Source organism: Gigantopelta aegis, chromosome 9 (assembly GCF_016097555.1).
Source record: "Gigantopelta aegis isolate Gae_Host chromosome 9, Gae_host_genome, whole genome shotgun sequence".
In the NCBI taxonomy this organism is placed as follows: domain Eukaryota; kingdom Metazoa; phylum Mollusca; class Gastropoda; order Neomphalida; family Peltospiridae; genus Gigantopelta; species Gigantopelta aegis.
In genome coordinates, this window is record NC_054707.1 from 23,408,309 (window position 1) to 23,433,613 (window position 25,305).

General features: G+C 36.2%; 1 protein-coding gene across 3 annotated transcripts in view; it reads left to right on the forward strand.

Annotated features, from left to right (window-relative positions):
* Nucleotides 1–25,305, forward strand: part of LOC121380476 (ankyrin repeat and SAM domain-containing protein 1A-like) — a 165,335-nt gene that overhangs the window by 125,487 nt on the left and 14,543 nt on the right. For 2 of the 3 annotated variants that reach the window (XM_041509293.1, XM_041509296.1), the window contains exons 20-25: nucleotides 2,247–2,417; nucleotides 3,530–3,658; nucleotides 7,811–7,882; nucleotides 9,698–9,721; nucleotides 20,427–20,513; nucleotides 21,612–21,749. In XM_041509293.1, the coding sequence (XP_041365227.1) occupies nucleotides 2,247–2,417; nucleotides 3,530–3,658; nucleotides 7,811–7,882; nucleotides 9,698–9,721; nucleotides 20,427–20,513; nucleotides 21,612–21,749 (621 nt within the window). The remainder of the gene's footprint in view (nucleotides 1–2,246; nucleotides 2,418–3,529; nucleotides 3,659–7,810; nucleotides 7,883–9,697; nucleotides 9,722–20,426; nucleotides 20,514–21,611; nucleotides 21,750–25,305) is intronic. The other variant, XM_041509294.1, reaches the window with a different exon arrangement.

A 25,305-nucleotide genomic window follows, 5' to 3' on the forward strand; every position in this document is an offset into this window, starting at 1 on the left:
TCCATTGGGCTATTTCTCACTCCAGCCAGTGCACCACGACTGGTATATCAAAGACCATCGTATGTGCTATCCTGTCTGTGGGATGGTGCATATAAAAGATACTAATGGAAAAATGTAACTGGTTTCCTCTCTATGACTATATTTAAAAATTACCAAATGTTTGACATCCAATAGCCGATGATTAGTAAATCAATGTGCTCTAGTGGTGTCGTTAAACAAACTTTTTTCATGGTGATTGACACATTTTTTACAGAGTTATGGCTCTTGAACTTCGGAGATACAAAAACATTTTGGGCCTGGTAGGAACATTCCTGTCCTGGGCAGGAGCCGGCCAAGGTTGGCACTTGTGCCCAGGGTAGGCGTGCGCTACAACAGCTTGTTCTGAATGTGCACGTTAAACACTCTGACCTGAACTGGTATAGGACATGTATTGCTTTAGCAGTACTCTCAGAATGTTTGTTAAACTGAGGGTCACAACTGACTCACAGTATATTTTAACTTTCTAGTAATTAAAATGTCCAATACTAATGAAATTTTAATATAATTAATTTTACTTGCATTCAAAATACAATTTATTTGTGCTTTCACTATAAAAACTGAAAATTAATTTCAGAAATATTTAATTGAACTTGCATTTGCCAGCACAAGCGGTCCCTCCTCCCACCCACCCCAAACCCTTTCCTGTCCTGGATGGAGGAGCCCGCATAGGTCGACACCTGCACCCATGACAGGCATGTGCTACAACAGAATGCCCTTAATGCATATGATTAGCCCTATGATCTGACCTGACCATAAACAATGCATGATGTTCTTACTAACAAATGTGTACGAAATTCATGGTGGTTTTTTTGCATATTGTTTTTGTAAAGTTGATTGAGAACTTGATCCGAGTTCTGTGCAATAGTAGCTAACAGAGTTGTGTGTTTTAAAGTTGGTTGAGAACTTGATCCGAGTTCTGTGCAATAGTAGCTAACAGAGTTGTGTGTTTTAAAGTTGATTGAGAACTTGATCCGAGTTCTGTGCAATAGTAGCTAACAGAGTTGTGTGTTTTAAAGTTGATTGAGAACTTGATCCGAGTTCTGTGCAATAGTAGCTAACAGAGTTGTGTGTTTTAAAGTTGATTGAGAACTTGATCCGAGTTCTGTGCAATAGTAGCTAACAGAGTTGTGTGTTGTAAAGTTTCTTGAGAACTTGATCCGAGTTCTGTGCAATAGTAGCTAACAGAGTTGTGTGTTGTAAAGTTGATTGAGAACTTGATCCGAGTTCTGTGCAATAGTAGCTAACAGAGTTGTGTGTTTTTTTAAAGTTTCTTGAGAACTTGATCCGAGTTCTGTGCAATAGTAGCTAACAGAGTTGTGTGTTGTAAAGTTGATTGAGAACTTGATCCGAGTTCTGTGCAATAGTAGCTAACAGAGTTCTGTGTGTAGCTAACAGTAAAGTTGATTGAGAACTTGATCCGAGTTCTGTGCAATAGTAGCTAACAGAGTTGTGTGTTTTAAAGTTTCTTGAGAACTTGATCCGAGTTCTGTGCAATAGTAGCTAACAGAGTTGTGTGTTGTAAAGTTGATTGAGAACTTGATCCGAGTTCTGTGCAATAGTAGCTAACAGAGTTGTGTGTTGTAAAGTTGATTGAGAACTTGATCCGAGTTCTGTGCAATAGTAGCTAACAGAGTTGTGTGTTGTAAAGTTTCTTGAGAACTTGATCCGAGTTCTGTGCAATAGTAGCTAACAGAGTTGTGTGTTGTAAAGTTGATTGAGAACTTGATCCGAGTTCTGTGCAATAGTAGCTAACAGAGTTGTGTGTTGTAAAGTTGATTGAGAACTTGATCCGAGTTCTGTGCAATAGTAGCTAACAGAGTTGTGTGTTGTAAAGTTGATTGAGAACTTGATCCGAGTTCTGTGCAATAGTAGCTAACAGAGTTGTGTGTTTTAAAGTTTCTTGAGAACTTGATCCGAGTTCTGTGCAATAGTAGCTAACAGAGTTGTGTGTTGTAAAGTTGATTGAGAACTTGATCCGAGTTCTGTGCAATAGTAGCTAACAGAGTTGTGTGTTGTAAAGTTGATTGAGAACTTGATCCGAGTTCTGTGCAATAGTAGCTAACAGAGTTGTGTGTTTTAAAGTTTTTGAGAACTTGATCCGAGTTCTGTGCAATAGTAGCTAACAGAGTTGTGTGTTTTAAAGTTTCTTGAGAACTTGATCCGAGTTCTGTGCAATAGGAGCTAACAGAGTTGTGTGTTTTACCCAGGCTCTTATTAAGAGGGAAGTGCACGAACCACAAGAAGTGAAAAACATTCCTGACCTGTTTAAAGACTACACAGGCGTCAAGTCGACGGCGGTGGATGAGGGTGAGGTGCCCATTCCCACCCAGAAACCCCTCCTGATGTTTGAGAAAAACGAAGAATTTATTAACGGACAAGTAAGTAGAAATCTAGTTATGACGGAATTACTAATTATATTTTCAGTATCGTTTTGCCACATGGCTTTCTTCAGGGATTACTAATTTTGTAACTGACTTTTTAATGATATGGGGCAGGAAGTAACCCAGTGGTAAAATGCTCACTTAATGCACGGTCTGTTTGGGGTCGATCTCTCGTCAGTGGGCCCATTGTGCCATTTCTCGTTCTATCCAGTGCACCACAACTGGTATATCAAAGGCTGTGGTATGTGCTATCCTGTTGGTGGGATGATGCATATAAAAGATCCTTTGCTACTAATGGAAAAATGTAGCTAGTTTCCTCTTTAAGACTATATGTCAAAATTACCAACTGTTTGACATCCAATAGCCGATGATTAGTAAATCAATGTACTCTAGTGGTGTCGTTAAGCAAAACAACCTTTAACTTTAACTTTTAATGACATATTTAGTACAAATGGTTGTTTATTATTAATAAGAAAAAAACTAAGCATGTTGTAAGAGACCACCACATGTTGGTAGAAAGGGCGGTTTATCAGTATGTATGATGGGGTGGGACTGGTTTTATTAATAGCCCGGACTCTTTATTTTCGAAGCTATGGTAGTACTACAAAATCGGAAAACCATCATAGGTTGTGACATCACTATAGCACATGCCATAGTGACATTTTAGCTTACGGTGGTTTTACGATTTCTTAGCACTAAAATTGTTTCGAAAATATGGGCCCAATGTATTAATAGTATTAAATAAACAAACAAATAGACATGAGTGTTTGTTTGCCACTAGTGTTTGTTTGTCACTAACTTTTGTTCAAGCTTTAGAAATTGATCCATAACAATACACATTGATGTAAATAATTAACAAATAAATACATTAACCTATGTTCAAGCTTTAGAAATTGATCCATAACAATACACATTGATGTAAATAATTAATAAATAAAAATACATTAACCTATGTTTAAGCTTAAGAAATTGATCCATAACAATATACATTGATGTAAATAATGAACAAATAAATAAAATCATTACCCTCTGTTTAAGCTTACTAAGTTGATTGGACCAAAACCCACTGCTGTAAGTAATGATGAGACGAGATGTGTTTTGTGTTGCAGGGTCAGCACATCCGTGACAGCGCTATCCACATCCGGCCTCCTCATCTCGCTCACACCACGGGCTCGGTCAGACAGTGGAGACACCGGCCAGAAATCCTCATCAAGGGATGCTGCAACTACACCGCCCAGGTACACAGACAAAAGTTTTATAAACTTATCTTGATTGACAGACTTTTTAAGTGTCTATACAGTGTTTCTGCTGTTTGTCAAAAAACCCAAACTCTAATTCTCCATCCAAAATTTAGATGTGTTTCTAGCTGATACTTTACATACATTCTGAATTCGAGAGAGGGTGGGGAGGGGGAGGGACCCACTAATTTAGGACATTGTGCAACCCCAATATCAGTAACGGATCAACAATATTAAAATTTCCAGATTTTTCATTTTTTTCATAACCCACTTTCATATCTTCAGGTAAAACACAATTCAGTATACGGTTTTTTTTTTTAGCTGTATCTGTGTGGACATCTTACCATGAGGATGAAAATCCTGAGGTTTTTTTCCAAAATTCGGAATATTAACCCTAACCGAAAACTGTTCCTGTCAATGGTTATTAGTGAAAAGGTCACAGTACCTTTTTCTTTTCCAGACCTGGCTAAGTTTCCAGGATTGTTTTTGTTTTTCACAGTTGCGTTTTTATTATTGCTTATAATAGATGACAAATTAGCATTTAAGTCTTTAACTCTAAAGCTTTCCATACAAATTGCTAGCATGTTAAATCAAAGCTCAAAGTTTGAGTCTTGAATGCTGACTCTTTATTCCCTTAATTTCATTGACACTCTGAAACATGCTTTTACTAAAGGGAAATAGCATGCAGTGTTATATACAGTAATAATCTGTAAGATAAGGGTGTGATTTAGGGAAGTGCTCACCTGAAGTACTTGTGTGGAAAGGATCGAACCACCTCAGTGGATCCATTCAGCTGATTGTTTTATTTTATTTTTCCAACAAGTGCACCACAACTGGTCAAAGGCTGTGGTATGTGCTATCCTGTCTGTGGGAAAGTGCATATAAAAGATCCCTTGCGGCTAATGGACACATGTAGCGGGATTCCTCTAATGACTACTTGTCAGAATTACCAAATGTTTGACATCCAATAGCCGATGATTAATTAATCAATGTGCTCTTGTAATGTCTTGAAGCGAAAACAGTCTTTAACTGTAAGATAAAATAAAATATTAATTTTAATACAGTTCTTGATTACCATGTTTTTAATTGATTTAATGTATTTTTGTGTCTGTGTGTCTGTGTGTGTGTGTGTGTGTGTGTGGGGTGGGGGTTATCAGCAGCGAACTTATTGCACTACACATTTTTATACCTCTTGAGTTTTCTGTTCCCTCATACTCTTGAAGTCTGTAGTATACAGATGAACTGTGGAGTTCATATTCTCCCTAACTGTTGTTTTGTAAAGTAAATGGTTTTGAAATAGAATTTTGTTTAAAACTCAAGCAGTTATGTGCAAAGGGTATTTAAAGAATGAGTCCCTGCCCTTCAATTGCACGAGTCTCCCCTGGGTTGTCATGCCACGACCAGAAGCGTTCAGGCCCTTTATAAGGGCCCTATGGGCAACCTAGGGAAACACCCAGCATCATAGAGGTCTATAATTAACGAGCTACTCTCGATTCACTAATATCAAAACCTATATTAGCTCGGCTATTTACCTTTCGACCGACCGTTCAAAATTGCGCCAAATTTCCTCAATCAAAATTGCGCACCCCTTTCTCTTTGGCATTAACGGCTCCATTCAAAATTCCATAGCACCACCACCACCCCCACCCGCCTGCTACCGATTCAATCGGGCTGCTGGTGCTCCCTTGCACCTGCCATTGCAGGCAGTCCATCCGCTCCCCTCCCTCCACCTTTCCTGTCATGGACGGAGGAGCCGGCCTTGGCCGGCTCTTGTGCCCACGACAGGCGTGCGCTACAACAGCTTGTTCTGAATGTGCACGTAAAACCCTATGACCTGACCTGACCTGACCTGACCCTTCAACATAAACACTTAAAAGGCACAGACCCTTGTTTCAACCAGTGAAAATGGACACTAAGTTTGCTTAGTTTACAAACCTGGGCCCTGTTCCATGAAGACCGGCCTCGGTGGCGTCATGGTTAGGCCATCGGTCTACAGGCTGGTAGGTACTGGGTTCGGATCCCAGTCAAGGCATGGGATTTTTAATCCAGATACCGACTCCAAACCCTGAGTGAGTGCTCCGCAAGACTCAATGGGTAGGTGTAAACCACTTGCACCGACCAGTGATCCATAACTGGTTCAACAAAGGCCATGGTTTGTGCTATCCTGCCTGTGGGAAGCACAAATAAAAGATTCCTTGCTGCTAATCGGAAGAGTAGCCCATGTAGTGGCAACAGCGGGTTTCCTCTCCAAATCTGTGTGGTCCTTAACCATATGTCTGACGCCATATAACCGTAAATAAAATGTGTTGAGTGCGTCGTTAAATAAAACATTTCTTTCTTTGTTCCATGAAGCGATCTTAGCTGTAAGATTACCTTAAGCGCATAGCTACCCTATGCACTTAAGTTGATCTTAAGGCTAAGATCGCTCCGTGGAACGGGGCCCTGTAACATATTTGGAAAAAGTTCCAATACAGTAAAACAAGAGTCTATGACATTAAAATGGGGATATATCCTTTAATAAATACAGTAGAGCTCATTTCTCATTTCCATAACTGTTACTTCTCAGAGATACGTGCATTTTTTAATATTAGAAAATTTATGCATTTTATTTTATTACAAACACCAGGATGACCAGAAACACTTCGGATGTACAAAAATGGATAATGTAAACAATAAAATATAAGTAATGTTTGATTTATCAAAAATGGCTTTAATAGTTTAAAAACTAAGGTTTGTCACTTCCATTTTTTTGTTTTTTGTAAAAATAAAAATGTTCAATGTACATGTATTATACTAATCTTTCTTTACAATAATACTTAAAATATTTTGTTCTGGCACATATTTTTTAATCACTGTTATTATTCTGTAAATATACTGGAATAAACCTTTAAAAATAGTATTATTAATCTTATTTTTTATATATTTTTTTCCCCTACTTTTAAAGAATTTAATTATATTTTATTCAGCTGTAATCAACAATAAAATTAAATTCAACATCACTTATTATAATTATCAACTGTACCACAATTAGTTTGTTTTCCCCATTGACAAAAGTATCTAAAAAAATCTATACAGCCACAGACTTTTTAAACCCCATCTCTCACTGAGCTAAGCTTACTTATCACATTATGCAACATCACTTAGGACATGTTACAATATAAACGTACAAGTGGTATCCATGGTTATTGCACATTTTCAATGTTTTGATTGACAGCAGATAAACACTCATGCTGTCACACTCTGGCTGTCAGTCAAAACATCAAAAGTACACAAATATCCGTGCATACTACTTGAACGTTTATATTGTAACTTTAACATAATTATGGACTGTTTGTGAAAAATGTATTTTTAGTCTGTGGCATTATATTAATAAAACACTCATTAGTAAATTTTGTCCCACTTACGACTGGTATATCAAAGTCCATGGTATGTGCTATCCTGTCTGTGGGATAGTGCATATGAAAGATCCCTTGCTAGTAATGGAAAAATATAGCAGGTTTCCTTTCTAAGACTATAGGTTAAAGTTGTCACATGTCCGACATCCAGTAGCCGACCGGCCTTGGTGGCGTCGTGGTAGGCCATCGGTCTACAGGCTGGTAGGTACTGGGTTCAGATCCCAGTCAAGGCATGGGATTTTTTAATCCAGATACCGACTCCAAACCCTGAGTGAGTGTTCCGCAAGGCTCAATGGGTAGGTGTAAACCACTTGCACCGACCAGTGATCCATAACTGGTTCAACAAAGGCCATGGTTTGTGCTATCCTGCCTGTGGGAAGCGCAAATAAAAGATCCCTTGCTGCTAATCGGAAAGAGTAGCCCATGTAGTGGCGACAGCGGGTTTCCTCTCCAAACCTGTGTGGTCCTTAACCATATGTCTGACGCCATATAACCGTAAATAAATTGTGTTGAGTGCGTCGTTAAATAAAACATTTCTTTCTTTCTTTCCAGTAGCCGATGATTAATAAATCAATGTGTTATAGTGGTGTCATTAAACAAAACAAACTTTAAACAAACTTTTACTCAATTTTGTCAGTTGTATAATTTTGTTCAGCATGAATGCATGTTTTTGTACATGCAAATCTACAACATAATTAAGTGATTCTCCAACAAATTTTATCTTAATAATCCTACTGTAATGTTGTTTGTGTTTCAGTATTTAGGCTCTACGTTGGTCAAAGATCTGAACGGACCAGGTTCAACTCAAGAAGGCATCTCGAAACTGAAGGTGAGTTGTCTGGAGTCTAGTACTTGTCAGTGTTCATCTATTCGTCTTCATTTGTATTTCTGTCCCTAGGTTTAGAGCACCATCTTAGATGGTCTGGTTCTTCAAGTGTTATTAGAACACTGTCATAGACTGCAGGGCTCAAATTAGCGACTCTTTGGTCGCAAATGGTACCATAGTTTGATGTCTGCACCTAAATAAATTGCTTTCGTCACATTGTTCGACCTGAATTTTGACAATTCTATTATGATTGATTCAGTTACATATGCCAGTTGCACAACCAAAAACACTTACTTGTTTAACAAACGTTTGGTTGATTACGGTATGTTTTAATTCTACTGTGCACATCAAAAACATGATAACTGACTTCTAAGCACAGTGCAATATTTATTCACATGCAACAGTATTGCATGACTTTAAAATATCTAAATAGTTGCTTACAATATTATTTTTATTATTAAAATTTTTTAAAATCTCAGTCGGTAAGTAACAATATATTATTTTTCTGAAAATATATTAATGAAACAAAATAAAACATCATTAATATTAAATGTTCTGTATTTTAGGATAATAAAAATAATTATTGATTAGAAATCCAATTAATATAAACCACAAGCTCAATATATTAACTTTAAAAAAATTGTTTTATATATAATACACACAGTGTAAAATATCTTTTATTAAAAACCGCTGTCTTTATTGTTCATAGTATTCTTACACTCAAATGTTATTATCATCGTAAAAAGACTTGCTAAAGCGTTCCTTAATTGCTTGTTTGAATAATGGCCCTAGTTAAGAGGAATGGCTTTTAAAATTGTGATACTGAAAGGCATAAACTAATAATGTGTGGTGAAGCAAGGTGAGTATTTTTTGTGGGGGTAATAAACCAAACATTGAACCTTCTGGCATTGGTATCCAATTTATGTGCATTGTGAAAGCTAAAGCTAATGTTATTTCACTTGAATGATAAGCTGCATATTAAATGTCACATTTAACAGCCTCTACCTATATATTACACAGAAGTGACAATGACATGGATTTAGTTCATATTTATCGCCGTTTGTGTTCACCTCTGTCAACCGTTTGATTTTTTGTTAAAGTAACCGAGGGATTCTTTTAAAGACATGCTATTTTTCAATGAAATAAAGCTACAAATATTAAATAAACTTAAGCACTTTTGTTAAATAAAAATATATATATTGCTAGTAGGCATACATGTATATGTGTGTGTTTTTTCCTATCTGATATCACTCATTTGTTATAACTATCAGTTGCTTGAATTGTATTTCTTTACACCCGGGACGTAGCCCAGTGGTAAAGTGCTCGCTTGATGCACGGTTGGTTTAGGATCAATCCCTGTTCGTGGTCGCATTGGGCTATTTCTCATTCACCACTACTGGTATATCAAATGCCATCCAATGGCCAATCAGTGTGCTCTAGTGGTGTCGTTAAACAAAACAGTTTATTTTTTTCTGTCTTGCTGATTGACACTATAACTATTAGCCACCAACTGAAGGCCAAGCCAAAGCAAAAATCAATCGTAATTTTTGAAGTATAGAAGACATTTCACACTTTACCTCAATTAAACAAAACACTCGCATTGTTTTGTAGCATTTATTTGTAAAAAAAAATAATTGTTTAACTTATTCAGCATAATACAAGGTGTATTTCAGGTTTGTCTCTGTGCGAAAGAATAAATCGGGATTTAAAAAAAAAATTGAGGTGGCCTTTAAACACAGTTGTTTCCCTTGGTCTGCTTTTCCAAAACTTGTGTTTGAATTTGTTTTAATGGTACTCTGTTATATATTTGTTTGGCAGCAACGTTTAAGACGGAAGCTACAGGTTTGTTCACTATGTATTGAGGATGCAGTTTATGAGTTTATTTTTTGGAAATCTTCATTCCTTAGTTGATTCATTTTATTTTGTTCCTTAATGTTGTGATTGTTGAGAATGTTTGTATTATTATCCTAGCATTAGAGTGCATTCTTTCTTCTTTCTGTCTCTCCAGTAATTCAGTTAAATCTTTGTCTTACTACGGAATGCTTGTTTGTGGAGCTGCTTTTAGAGTCTGTTTTATAGATACCTTGTAATTCAAATTTTATTTCCTTTTTTTTTTTTTCTTCTTCTTTTATGACCCAGAAAAAGAATTGGTAATGTTAGGGTTACCTTACCCAGATACATAATATGTGCTCAAATTCAGTGCTAATTAAATATTTAACAAGCAAACAAAAAATATTTTTAAAAAGTAGTGGATGTACCTATAAAGAAATACTATATTTGTTACTGCAAACTATGTTGACAAAATAAAAGAAACAAAAATACTCATGAGACAAATAACAGAAAAAATTCTGGTATTAAGGGGTGTCCAGTTTAGAGAGGTTTTCTTCTGTACTGTTATTTAAAAAGGGACCCCGAAAAATGTCTGGTTTTGAGGGAATTCCAATTTCAGAGTTTGTACTATATACCGTATAACCGGAAATTTTTGAGGATTTTTATTTTCGTGGGTTTCGCGGGTAAGTAGTCAGCATCGAAAATATAAATCCTTGAAAATATTTGAAAAAATCAACAAATTCTAACTAAAATATTTATTGTGAAAACCGTAACACACTGACAATTTACCGGAACATTTTATTTCCTGTCATGCGCAGTCCACCGGATAGAATAGTATAGTCAAAACAACAAATTAGAATTTTTAAAAAGTTATTGCGTGAATCTCACTGTTTGTAGAATATAATGAAATATTTTTAAATTTCGTATATTGTTTTTGTCAATGTCCGCCCGCACTGCATCAGAGATTCTGGGGTGGATGAATGCAGATTTCAACATTTCCTGGCGTATTTTTAATTCTGCCATAACTTCCATAATCCACCTTGCATGAATTGGTTTTATCGCCAAAGTACGCATTTCGATCTTGATGTCCGTTACAACTTCGCCGTGTTTCATAGCCAGGGAAACCCGCTTTAAATACCATGTGGTAAAATTAGACTTCATGGCGTCCTTAAGTGCTTTGTTCACACATATGTCGTAATTGGCTTTACACAAAATCAAAGACTGTAATCAGTTGTCTGTCGAATAGCATACCGGGTATCACAGTGGCCAATTAGGCTACAGGTGACTAACTGGCAGCCGAAGTGAAACTTTAATCAACAATAGCAAGTATTCTCGCAACTAGACTTGCTAAAACTCGAAAATAAAATCACTTTCAGTTTAGATTTGGCAAACAACGAAAATAAAGAAACCTTAAAATGTTTTTATACCCCAAACCACGAAAAATTAAGACCACGAAAATTTCCGGTTATACGGTATTATAATTTAAATTAAGCAGTAATAAAATATCAAAATTACATTGTACAGGCTTTTAGATTCTGTTAACTACCTGATAAATTATTCCGAGAACTTAAACCGGCCTCAGTGGCGTCGTGGTTAGGCCATCGGTCTACAGGCTGGTAGGTACTGGGTTCGGATCCCAGTCGAGGCATGGGATTATTAATCCACATTCCGACTCCAAACCCTGTGTGAGTGCTCCGCAAGGCTCAATGGGTAGGTGTAAACCACTTGCACCGACCAGTGATCCATAACTAGTTCAACAAAGGCCATGGTTTGTGCTATCCTGCCTGTGGGAAGCGCAAATAAAAGATCCCTTGCTGCTAATCGGAAAGAGTAACCCATGTGGTGGCAACAGCAGGTTTCCTCTCAAAATTTGTGTGGTCCATAACCATATGTCTGATGCCATATAACCGTAAATAAAATGTGTTGAGTGCGTCGTTAAATAAAACATTTCTTTCCGAGAACTTAAAAGTCGTAGTCATGCATGTAGTTTTATGTTTCAGCATAGAATAGATTGGCATGAGAATGTGAAATATGTTTTAATAGATGAATGAGACTCACTTCAAATCGATTATAATCTGTTTATGGTAAAATTCTCCTCCAATTCAAAGAATCACTGAGAAATCAGTGTAATGTCCTTTAAATACAGGTCATCAGTATACAGAGGTTAATTTTGGAGAAAATCCTCTGCAAGGGCATAAATGGATTTTATTGCCAACTTGCATGCATGTTATGCAGTTTCTCACGTAGTTTGGTCATTGTACGACATGTACGTGCATCCTTTAGTATAGTTTTAAATGTATGATGACATAATGTTTGTTGCTGTATTTGGAATGTGTATATTATCATTTATTGACCTGCTTGAAACAAGACTGGATATGAGCCGGGTTAAACCTTCACCCTAATACTGATTAGCAGTAACGAACACAGCACCTACTATAGTACGAGCGCTGAACCCCATTACTTTAAACCAGCATACCACAGAGGCCAGTCGGTCTATCTCTGGCCTCCGATGCATGTTTATGTCTGACCAGCATGAATAAATATCATAGATGAAAGTCATCCACACAGTGTTGTCGTTAGAACCAAATTGGCTGCTGGTATTTTATTGAAAACTTTGAAAGAGCCAAATCCATTGCAATTAATTTGGTTCCCCCATAATATGAACAATATCGGAACGAACTGAGATTTGGCTGTGGGATATTTTTATAGTTCTTGCCCTTACACTCGCCAAGAGATGTCTTGACGAAAACTAATAATATCCGTGATTTATTTGGTCATAAAAAATGTGACCTGCCTCAACCGCAAGGCAGTCCAGAGAATATCCTTTTCTTACACTGTGGCCACAGTGGCAATGAAAGCGCTTTATAAGACTCGAGTCGAACACGGCTTAGTGCGTGGTTAATGACACATGAGAGTTTTAAACCAATCAGGCCCAAAACGGTGCGGCTTAATTTTGTTCGGGCATTCTTTTACTCATAGAGTTTACGATCCATTTCTGCAATATATGCAATTTGTAAAGATGGCCAGAATTAACACTGTACCGTCGCGACAAAAAGAGTCATAAACAGAGTTATTTGGAACTTCCGTTTGAGAAACACTAACTTACATATTTGCTTGCTGGCTAGATCATTTCAGTCCGTGCCACATTTATTGTCATTAAACATTAAAGAATTCATTTCCAAATGCTACTGTCGGTCAGCCGTGTGTAATCTGATTAGACGTTTATGAGTGATATTTCATACAAGTGGAATTTTTTTATAGGTTTCGCCCAAAGTGAATGGAGAAATTGCTTTAATTTGTTAGCTCTTCGAAATGTAAATAATAAATAGAAGGCTTGAGTGGTTAAGAAACTGTAATTGTTTTTGCCTGAAATGTTCAGAATTGAAAATTATTATTAAATCATTTGTGTATAATTTGTATAATTATTACATTACAAAATGTTTGGGTTTTTTAAGGTTTATTTTCTGCTACACTGATATTTTTGGATAAGCTATCATTTGTTTTTTTTTAAGGTTTTTTTTATATAAAACACTCACAATAAAACACTGTTTCCAGAGTGCCAACTATTTTTGTTTAAAATGTGCTATTGTCTTCGTTTTATTATGACTTACACAGGTATTCTAAATAACTTGCACCGTGTGTCATTCTGCTAAAGCCTTCTAGCTGATAAAATATTTTACAAAGTGGATATTTCTTATACATACATGTACTGTTTATGACTGAATTTTTAACAGAAAGATTTTATGAAAATCTGAAATACACGTATAATGTTACTAACATTATAACTCTTAAGATATATTTGACGCCATCATGATAGCAAGTTTAATATAGTTATTAAATTAATGATGTTAGGCTAATAATGAAAGTGACAAATATGTGGTTTTAAAACAATGACCATATGTTTTGCCTTTTGAAGTTGATTCTTTGGCTTGATGATAGACTTGCATGTTTCTATTGTTCACTATATTTGTTGGTTAGTAATTGTGTTGTCAGTGGTATGCGACTGCATGATATCTGTTTGAAATATAGATCATTTAGCTCACTCTTGAATTAAAAAAATGCTATTTTGCAGTTATGTGTGCAGTATTTCTTACTTGTATATCTATAGGGACCTCCAGTTTTTTGTACCACCCAAAAACTGTTCCTGTCTTTTTCATTGATAAAAAGCTTACCGTAACCTGCTACTGTTCAAAACCCTGTAATGTTGTTCAAGATTGTTTTTCCCAATAACTTCCTACTTTCCAAAACCCTTTAAATTTTTCAGGATATTTGTTCACCAGCAGCCTCCTATTTTACAAAATTCTATTAAGTTTTGAGGATTTTTGTCCAATAATACCCTATTTTTCAAAATCCTGTAAACGTTGTAGGATTTTTGTCTAGTAACTTACCAACTGTTCAAAACCCTTTTCATGTTTTCAAGATTTGTTTTGTCCAGTATTCCCCCTACTTTTCAAAACCCTATAAAGTTTTCAGGGTTTTTATTCAGTAACCCCTTACTTTTCAGAACTCTATAAAGATTTTTGTTTCAGTAACCCCAACTTTTTAAAACCCTATAAAGTTTTCAGGATTTAAATTTTTTTTATCCAGTAACCCCTTACTTTTCCAATCCCTGTAAAGTTTTCAGGATTTTTTTTTTATCCAGTAACCCCTTAATTTCTGAAACCCTGTAAAGTTTTCAGGATTTTTTTAAATCTAGTAACCTCTTACTTTCTGAAACCCTATAAAGTTTTCAGGGTTTTTTCTCCAAAGTCATTTATATTTCTGATAATTGTCTCACCGTGAGGATATCTGAAGGTCAGGTATCTGTATAGTTTTCAGTGATGGTGGCAACGTCATCAACTGTTGTGTTTAACCATGTTTGTCACAAACTATAAGTCCTAGATCACCAAAACTTGGTTCATTGTGGCTTTTCATCTATGTGCATGTTAAAACAATTAAAATTAATTTAATTACATTTTTAAATAACTTATTTTGGTGTGCCTAAATAGAACTAAATTAATCATAAATTTTATATAACAACTTTATAACTTTTTAAAAACAAGATTGTAATAACAAAATGTGAAAATAATGTACATATAATTTTGGTTGTATTGAAAAAATGTAAAGTGTACATGTATATATAAAGATGTGGTATTAAGTAACCAACTTAAATTTCCTCTGATTTGCTAACATCAACATCTTTTACATACAAGTAAGGCCTTTGTGTGTTTGAATCACACCATGAAATGAAATTAATAAAATTCCGATAACATTACAGTATGCCTTATTAAATATTTTATGATGCTTGGTCTTCCATTTTGTCAGTCCACTGGCTTTCTCGACTTGGTTTTTTTTTTTGTGTACAACTTTGGCAGCACCGTGAAATGAAATTACTAAGAGTACATAAACATGACCCGGCTGTTACAAAGACTTGGCATAATGGATGCACCTGTCAAGAACGGGACACGCCTGATTAAACGCTCCCTGTATTTTTCGTGCCGATAACCTAATCATTCAGTGGATTTATCAATTCATCACAAATGATGCAATTCCTTGCTTGTGCTGTACAAGGCTTTATGCTCTTTTTGTGATCGATTAAACAATTTTCAAATGTCCAGCCATTGATTAATTCCAGTTGTTTAGCGCCTTTGACTCGTGGGCGATGCCGTCGAGGAAATGAGAGAAAGCTCTGAGTGAAAGATGATTCCGGGAATATATTACTTGTTCACTCATGCACACTAGTTTATGTCACCCACACGGGCCCACTTGGTGACAGAATATTAATTTGTTTGGGGGTTTCAAGGATGAGCAGGGGTTATGGACCAATCCAGAATCAATTAAAGAAGTGAGGAATTTATTACCTAAAGAGAATGGGTCTTTGTTTTATCTCAATAATCAAGGTTTTTTTTAATAATCTGCAAAAATCTTCACATGTATAGGTGACTTCTGCATCTACAAAACAAAAAACAGAAAGAGATATGGATGAGGGGAAAATTGAAAAATATTTTGGGGGCATTGTTTGATAGTCATTGGTGATAACAAAAATATCTTTAGTGACTGGAATCCTAAGCATGGAATAATGATGGAAGTTGCCTTTATTTTCAAAGAGTCAGCATGTACAGATTTATGTACCGTGTTTGACTGGAAATTAGCCCATGTCTTTTAATAAGCCCCAGTGCTATTTACGGCATTTAAGAAATTAGGCCCTTGTTCATAAATAAGCCCACCCCCATCCACCCTATCTCATCCCCTTATCACCATAAATAAAACGAAAATGCAACCAGTATTTCAAACAATTAAAATATAGTTAATTTATCACTTCAATTACTAAAATAAAATAATGAGACAACTAATAGAAACATGCTTTGCATTTGATGTAATAAATGAAATGCGCTAATGTACCGTAGTATCTGTCATGCTTTATGTAGCATCGGTTTTGTTAAGGCTTGTGCATTTAAACAGATCATCACGGCATATGAATTCGACATCTTTTATTTCATAACGCTGGGTGCCAAGACCTTGACAACGAGGCTCCCTCGTGTGACGTCATGAACAGGGTCACAGCTAATACTAATGTCGATAATATTACAGTATCAAGTCATTTCAAGTAAACATGTACCAGAACAGGTACTACAGTGAAATTCCACATTTTCTGTGAGTAATGTCATGCCCATCTGTACTCTTCACTGGTGTAGGAAGCTGGGGGTGGGGTGGGGTTCAAGGGGGGCATATGACCCCCCCCACACTTCAAATATTTTGCTTTATATTTGCTTTATAATAGTGTAAATATAAAAATGTGGGGCACGCCCCCCACCCCACACTTTTTGGCATCTTCCTACGCCACTGCTCTTTTTCACAGATATGATGATATACAAGTATTCATGTGATAAAGTCTGTTGTTCCGCATAATTTAATATAAACAAAAAGTTAGCTTTTTTCTCATATATGTTCAAATTAACACTTAATAATAAAATTTTATTTATTCTATATCAAGAACGACAGTGTTTTTCTTATGTGTTAACCTAATGGCAGATAACATAACTGTATAAATATCTGATGACCAGTATACAGTAGAATCTCATTGGGTCGAACTCAGAAGGGTTGAATACACCGCAACGCTCGAACCAAAAACAAAAATCCCGAGTTACACTTTAACGATTTTGGACGAATGGTTAGATCGAACTACCCGATGTGTCGAACACTTTCTCGAGCACCAGCAGGGTTCAAGCCAACAGGATTTAACTGTATTTCATTGGATCATAGTTTGCATATCTCTCTTCATTTCTCTTGATATTTGAATGTTTGTGTATGTTGTGTTTTATAACAGTAACTAGCATGTGAATGACCTGTGATACAGAGGAAACTTGTGAATTAATGTGTCCATTTGTTACAGGGACATACCCTAGTTTTTAAACACTAAACTATATTTGAATGTTTGTGTATGTTACTGTTAAGTCTGGGTCAGTATCAGTACTGTAGGTCATAAAACTAACACATCCCCAAATTAATGCGAGTGATGGTGGTCAGATTAAAATGTTACATTAAATTAATGCAAATGGCCTCCCTTGAATTATTAAAGTAGCAGACCCTAGTTTCAACCCGTAAAAATGGACACTAAGTTTAGTTAATCTACAAACCTGTAACACATTTAGATACAGTTATAACAGAGAGAAACAAGAGTCTGGAATTTGAAATGGGGAAATATCCTTTAAAATATACTAAAACGCGACTTCATAACTGTTACTTCTCAGATGTACGTGCATTTTTAAAATTATGAAAAATGTATTTTGTGATATAAAAACACCACAATGACCAGAAACACTTTGGATGTACAAAAATTAATAACCAAAACAATAAAATAAAATCTAAGTAAAGTATGATTTTAGTTATTAAACAATGGCTCTAGTAGTAAAACATATGCCTTACGGCGTTTTAAAAACTAGGGTTTCTCACTTTAATTTGTGTTCCTTAAATATGAGGTGCAAGCACAACAGCAGTTCAGTTGACAGTTAATAAAGTTGTATGTACATTGCTTCCAATCTGAGCAAAAAAAAACAACCAGTGAATTAAAAAAACAACCAGTGAATTAGTACATTGAAAACCATCGGTGTGTGCATGGCGGGTCCCGGTGTGTGCATGGCGGGTCCGTGTCAGCTTGTGACGAGAGAAATGAAAGACACAGCCTCCGTCACACATGGCTAACAGCTAGCTGGACCGTTGATTCAGTAATTAAACTGATACATACCCAGAATTGTGTTTTATATCAGTAACTAGCATGTGAATGGCCTGTGATATAGAGGACAGTTTTAAATAAATGTGTCCATTTGTTAAAGGGACATGCCCTAGTGTTTAAACACTAAAGCATATTTTTTACTATTAGAGCCTTTTTTGATAGCTGAAATCATACTTTACAAGGATTTTATTGTTTAGATTATCTATTTCCGTACATTCGAAGTGTTTTTGCTCATCCTGGTGTTTTTAATATCACAAAATGCATTTCTTATATTTTTTAAAATGCACGTGCGTCTGAGAAGTAACATTTATGGAGTCGAGTTTTAGTCTGTTTAAGAGTGTATTTCACCATTTTAAAGTAACAGACTCATGTTTTACTCAATTGTAACTTTATCCAAATGTGTTACAGGTTTGTAGGTTAACTAAACTTAGTGTTAATTTTCGCGTGTTGAAACTAGGGTCTGTCCCTTTAACTAAAATTAGTGTTAATTTTCACGTGTTGAAACTAGGGTCTGTCCCTTTAACTAAACTTAGTGTTAATTTTCGCGGGTTGAAACTAGGGTCTGTCCCTTTAACTAAAATTAGTGTTAATTTTCGCGGGTTGAAACTAGGGTCTGTCCCTTTAACTAAAATTAGTGTTAATTTTCGCGGGTTGAAACTAGGGTCTGTCCCTTTAACTAAAATTAGTGTTAATTTTCACGTGTTGAAACTAGGGTCTGTCCCTTTAACTAAAATTAGTGTTAATTTTCACGTGTTGAAACTAGGGTTTGTCCCTTTAACTAAAATTAGTGTTAATTTTCGGGTGTTGAAACTAGGGTCTGTCCCTTTAACTAAAATTAGTGTTAATTTTCGCGTGTTGAAACTAGGGTCTGTCCCTTTAATGTGAATAACACCAGCTGACATTTTTTGCATTAATATTGTGATCCATTGATTTCTGTATCTACATTCTGTCGTAACTGATAGGACCAATAAAACTGCTCTAATACATGTAGTTGAAAAATATGTTGTAGTGTTTAAAAACTAGTGTGTCATTTTAACACATTTTTTAAAAACAAGTATAAGACATTAAGTAAATAAAAATCTTTAGGCATATAATTGAGACTTATAGACATTTTAATCAGATACAAGATTACTTAGATATATATGTACATAACAAAGAATGCCTTGTCACTAAAGTAACAGACGCAAGGTTTTAAATGCTATGACATACTTTTCACTTTTAAGAGTCGGTTTTGATAATTTAAATTAGAAGTTACTTCCATTTTATTGTTTAGGATATCCGTTTTCGTATATCAGAAGTGTTCCTGGTAATCATGGGTCAAATAATACCTTGAAATACTTTTTTCATAATCTAAAAATGTACGTACCTCTGAAAAGTAACGGTTATGGAGTCCAGGCCTCCGAGAATTGAAAATTTGCATAAACCATTTATGGGTTTCGCAAAAATAAACTCAGGCAACCCACTACGACCATTCAAATGATGCCACAAATTCAATGCGCGAATGAAAAACGAGTCACGCGAAACTATACCCACGCGAGTGATGCATGAACAAAACTATTGCTCTCGCAATGGAGTCAACCAAACTTAGTGTCCATTTTCACGGGCTCATACTAGGATCTGCGCCTTTAAGGGGGCCAATATTATTCATTCAGATCTGCCAAAATCCCTCCCAAACCGTGTGAGCACCATCATGACCAACACCACCTGGACATATTGGTTGAAATGAGCCAACTCTTCAACCTTTTCACTCATAATGGGAAGCCAATCACCATCATTACTCATTCAGGGGAAATAATGCATCTGCCTGTCAACTAAATTCTAAATACTTTCCTCGACAAATGTCTTATCAGTTCGACCGCCATGTCTTGGGCCGGGCCCCAGTTGCTGTATTGGTGGCCAAGACGGCCATATTGCAGTCAAAAGGCGAGATATGTGCTCAGTCAGCTGAACAAGCTGCGATATCGGCAAACTTTACTTGACAGCCCAGATGAAATGTGCGGCAACTCATCGGCCGAGCTGCGCTAATTCCTTCCCCTTGATTAGTTTTCACTTAAAAAAGACAATGTTGAAGAAACACTTTGAAGGCTGATGAATAGCTCATAGAATGGTGGGATTTTTGTTTTTGTAGGGTTGGTGGGGGGAATGAGGGGGTTAATAGAAACTAAGAAAATTTGACTGTTTTAAGGGTCTTGATATTGTTTGTATGTGAGAAATTGTTTGTCATGTGTAACAGAAGTTGTTTATTTGTACATATGTATTGGGTGTCTGTACACACGGAAAAATGCCACTTTAGATTCTGTTTAATCGAAAAGATACATTTTTGTTCTTGTTGAAGATCCACACTGTCCACACAAAAAAAACCCACCCAACCCCACCTCCATTTTTCATTATTTTTAGAAAATGTTTTTCAATAATTTCACAAATGTTCAAACTGTACTCTTTTCACCTTCAAAACACTTGATTTCATTGCACTAGTCTAGCATTGTTCTTCTTGAATATTTTCAGAAATCATCTGATGTGATAGCCAAGATACCTACCATTATGCTTTCAATTTCCTACAAGGGAGTCAAGTTCATTGATGCCAAATCAAAGGTAATCTTTTTTTATCTGGACACACCTATTCTTCATCCGTCCATCCGTCCATTCATCCGTCCATCCATCCATATCCATCCATCCATCCATCCATCCATATCCATCCATCCATCCATCCATCCAAACTGATCCATACACTTGAATATCTATTCTTCCAGCCATGCATCCAACAATTCCATCCCATCCCATCCCATCCCATTCCATCCCATCCCATCCCATCCCATCCCATCCCATCCCATCCCATCCCATCCCATCCCATCCCATCCATTCAAACTGTTCTATCCATCTGGATATATATCCATCCATCCACCTTCAAAATCTATCTCATCAACCATCTCCAACCATCCATCTGTTCATCTGTCGATCCAGCCATTAATCCATTCATCCAGAAAATTCTATTCATGCATTAAAGTTTCATCCATCCATCCATCCATCCATCCATAAACCCACCCACCCAACCATCCAAATCACATCCAAGCCCATCCATCCATCCATCCATCCATCCATCCATATCCATCCATCCATCCATCCATCCATCCATCCAAACTGATCCATACACTTGAATGTCTATTTATCCAGCCATGCATCCAACAATTCCATCCCATCCCATCCCATCCCATCCCATCCCATTCCATCCCATCCCATCCCATTCCATCCATTCAAACTGTTCTATCCATCTGGATATATATCCATCCATCCACCTTCAAAATCTATCTCAGCAACCATCTCCAACCATCCATCTGTTCATCTGTCCATCCAGCCATTAATCCATTCATCCAGAAAATTCTATTCATGCATTAAAGTTTCATTCATCCATCCATCCATCCATCCATCCATCCATCCATCCATCCATCCATCCATCCATCCATCCATCCATCCATCCATCCATCCATCCATCCATCCATCCATCCATGCATCCATCCATCCATCCATCCATAAACCCACCCACCCACCCAACCATCCAAATCACACCCAAGCCCATCCATCCATCCGTCATGTATGTTTTATTATATATGTTTTATATCCCTGTATAACGTGACTATCACTACCAGTAATGAAGATACGTGTAAGTATGATTCTGTGTTTGCTATGTTTTAGAGGGTGATATGCGACCACGAGATTGCCAACATATTCTGTGCCTGTCAGGATGCCGAACATCTCAACTTCTTCGCCTACATCACGAAGGACCGGGAAACGGAGAAACATTACTGTCACGTCTTTAGTGTCCGTAGTCGGGTAAGTCGACGTCACTTAGATCCACTGTTAATTTTCATTTTTAATATTTTATTTTACATTGAATTAAAAAATTTTTTTGCCAGATTTGGCCAAGATGGTAGCAAAATTAACCTAAGAGAAACGTACTCACAGTGTTTATTTCAAGTCACATAAGCCTTAAAAACCTTCATCTTTTAGTATATGTAAGTCGATTGTCATGTGACCACCATAATTTATTAAACTGACGGTATGTCATATTTTGGTGGAGTGCAGTCATAAGAAGCGAACCAGAATAGATATTTTAACCTACAAATATTTCACACATCCATCCCTCATTTTTCCTCAGTATTGCAAAAAGTTTTTTTTCAAATTCTACAAGCTAAAGTTCTTTAACTTTTATTGGAAATTTATTATGTTCCATAAATGTTTAATAGATGTCACCACTCGAAGACAGACGTCTTGGACCAAAAGTGAAACAGTTAACGTAATGACTCATTATTTTTCTGCTTCACTGAATTCACACAGTCAAGACCCTTTAAAAATCTTTTGAATAATTCATCCATGTGTACGAGGAACGTAACAGATTTATAACGTGTGTTAACATTGGCTTCCATTCGGCTTCTGTATTAAATTAGACAGACAACACCATTATTCGGTGAACTTGGTACAAGACCGAGAACAAGAGAAGTACCGGTTAATTGTAATTACACAACAAATTAATAGGTATATACTTACTTACACTAAATTCAGTCATTGCAGTTAACTATTGGGTAAAATCAGTTTGTGAAACGGGGCTCAGAATAATTCACTAGTAATTTAAAATTCATCTTATTTAAATTTTTGAGATGGTAGAAAATGTGATAAATTAATTTTTTGAATTGTTAATGCCCATACAACCAAACCTGAATTAAGCAGCCACTCGAGGGAACATTAAAGCAGGGGTTATTAAGACAGTGGGCTTCTTAATAAAGTTTAGTTCTGCTACATTAGACAGTATGGGAAAAATGTTAGAGTTGTTGAATAAGTATTTGTGTTCATTTAATGGATGAAAAAAAAATCATGTTTTCCTGATTTTATTGCCAACTGAATGTTCCTATCCTATTCTATGATGACAAGAAAACAATAACCCCTATGTTTCAAGACCCTATGAGGTTTTCTGCTTCTTCTTTTTTGTTCCACTTGATTGTCATATCTGATTTAATCATCTCTACGTAGAGAAGTCATGCAATAAAATGACTACCATATGGAGAGCGTCAAATAATGGTTATAATTGAACAGAAGGGCAGATAATAATATTAAAACAACAATAGCTTTTTTCCCCCTGAACATTCGTCCTGGTTTGTTAAGAGGAGAGATATTATTAGGAGTCAACAGACCTTTTTTCCTTGACAAACATCTTAATTTGTTTGAGGAGACGACCACAATGTATTATTAAGAGGCTATACACCTTTTTTTTTACCGCCTAACAAACAACTTAGTTTGTTTAGCGACGGTATGCACAAGGCACTTGACTTTGCCGAACACTATCGGCTAACAACAAATTGCATGTTTCGAGTGGCGAGAGCACACCATCCCATTCCTGGCAATGACCGCAACAATTTGTGTGAGCACTACAATTTATACGTTTCGAGTGCTGGTAAACACAATGTAGTTTCCTTCCATTATAAGCAAAAGACCCTTAGTTCTCAATACAAATTACACTTCTGAAGCATCCGCCTTTTGTTGGCTCCAAGAGCAAGGGGGACAATTGAGCCCTTACTCTTCCACCTTTGATGGGCTCTTCTGTAATCCCGGGACAATGCATCGTGCTGCTGATAACCCCCGGCCCTTGTGGCTTGCCGACAAAAGTTGGGAGACTTGAGGAAAGTCGACGGGGCCAGATGGTAGGGGCCCGCCCTCTTTGTCTCCACCCAGCATCTGTTTCTCGTAATTAGACGTCCTCGTGATAATCTAATGGCTTCCCGATGAAGCCAGGAGGAATATAATGAACGCCGTGAAACGCTGTAAAGAAAAGCATTTAATTCTGAGGTTTTCCCGTCTTGTATATGTTTGTCATCGGTGTTTGTGGCGGTCTGGTACAAGAGGCTTAAAATTGGTTTCTGTCTGTTCCTTTTTGCTTCTTGTATTTATGTTTTTTAATTGATTGATTTGGCTGTTGTGTATTTTAAAGGGTGAGCAATAGTCATGGTATGGAGTGCACACGAGTTTTAGGGATACTTAGCCACATAGCAGTTACAGCAGTTTGGACATTGATACCTTAATAGCATGTAATTTTTATTTAAGTATAGTATTTAACTAGGCAAGGAATTTGTCAATCAAATCTGTACCAGAAGGTTTGTATTCAAAGGTGTCTCTGACTGTTAATTTGGGAGGTGGTTCCAAATGTCAAAAGGCTATGTATTACACACATTTTCCCACAGCACTGAAATGGTCCCGTGATGAATTCACAGAATAATGTATAGGAATACTTTTGATAGTGTAATTTCAGTGTATTTTATCTACATTATTCGGTTTTAATCTTCTTGTTTGGGACATCCTTGTCATATGAAAATGTAGTAAGATAAACTTGTGTAAGCATGTACAAAAAACACAAGTGTATTGTCTTTCTAGAATTTACATCGTAAAGATAAAATTGTAATACAATATTTTTACATTAAAAGTGAAAAATACTTGAGCTTCTAAAAGAAATAGTGTCCAGGTACAAACTAAATAATAATAAAAGTATGGCAACTTTTGCTCTAAAAATACAATACGTTTCTGGGAATTTTTTTCAAATTAAAATCTATAACAGGGTTGTACATACGTGTAGAGCTAAATAACGAGGGGATGGGGATTGAGGGAGGAGGTGGTTGTTGGAGAAGAATATGGCAAAGTATTTTACGATTTTCTCCATCTACACAAAAAAGAGCACTAATGAATTCTACATGCTGATGACAAAAAGAAGTATGCATTGTTTAACTCCACCACTTGAGTATATTGATTAATTAATCATGAACTAAAAAAAATATCTATATGTAGTTATGGCCATGTGTTTCAACGGAATGCTATTAATAGCAGAATTCATTTCCATAATTATGATCTACACATATTGTCAGAACTGAAGAAAGCACCAAACAAGACTCGAATAATGTTTACAAGTTTGTGACAAAATATTTCTATGACATTGTGACTTTAAAACTAATTCATATGCATGTATATCTATGTACAATGTATTGGAGGGTGTGTGTGTGTGTGTACATTTTAATGACATTGATTACCACTGTTGCAGTCATTTAGTACACCTCCATGACTACAAATTCTAGAAACCAAACACCGCATCTAAACCATAAACATGTCCATCATGTATTATATCAATGAATGAATGTTTAACGACACCCCAGCACAAAAATACACATCGGTGATTGGTTGTCAGAAAAGGTCATACACATGTGTAACATAACAGAATTGAAATGTTATCAAAAACATGTATACAGCGAAACCTCTCAAAACTGGACCCTCTGTAAACTGGAATTCCCTCAAAACCGGATGTTTTTTATGGTCCCTTTTTAAATATCTGTGCAGAAAAGAACCTCTCTAA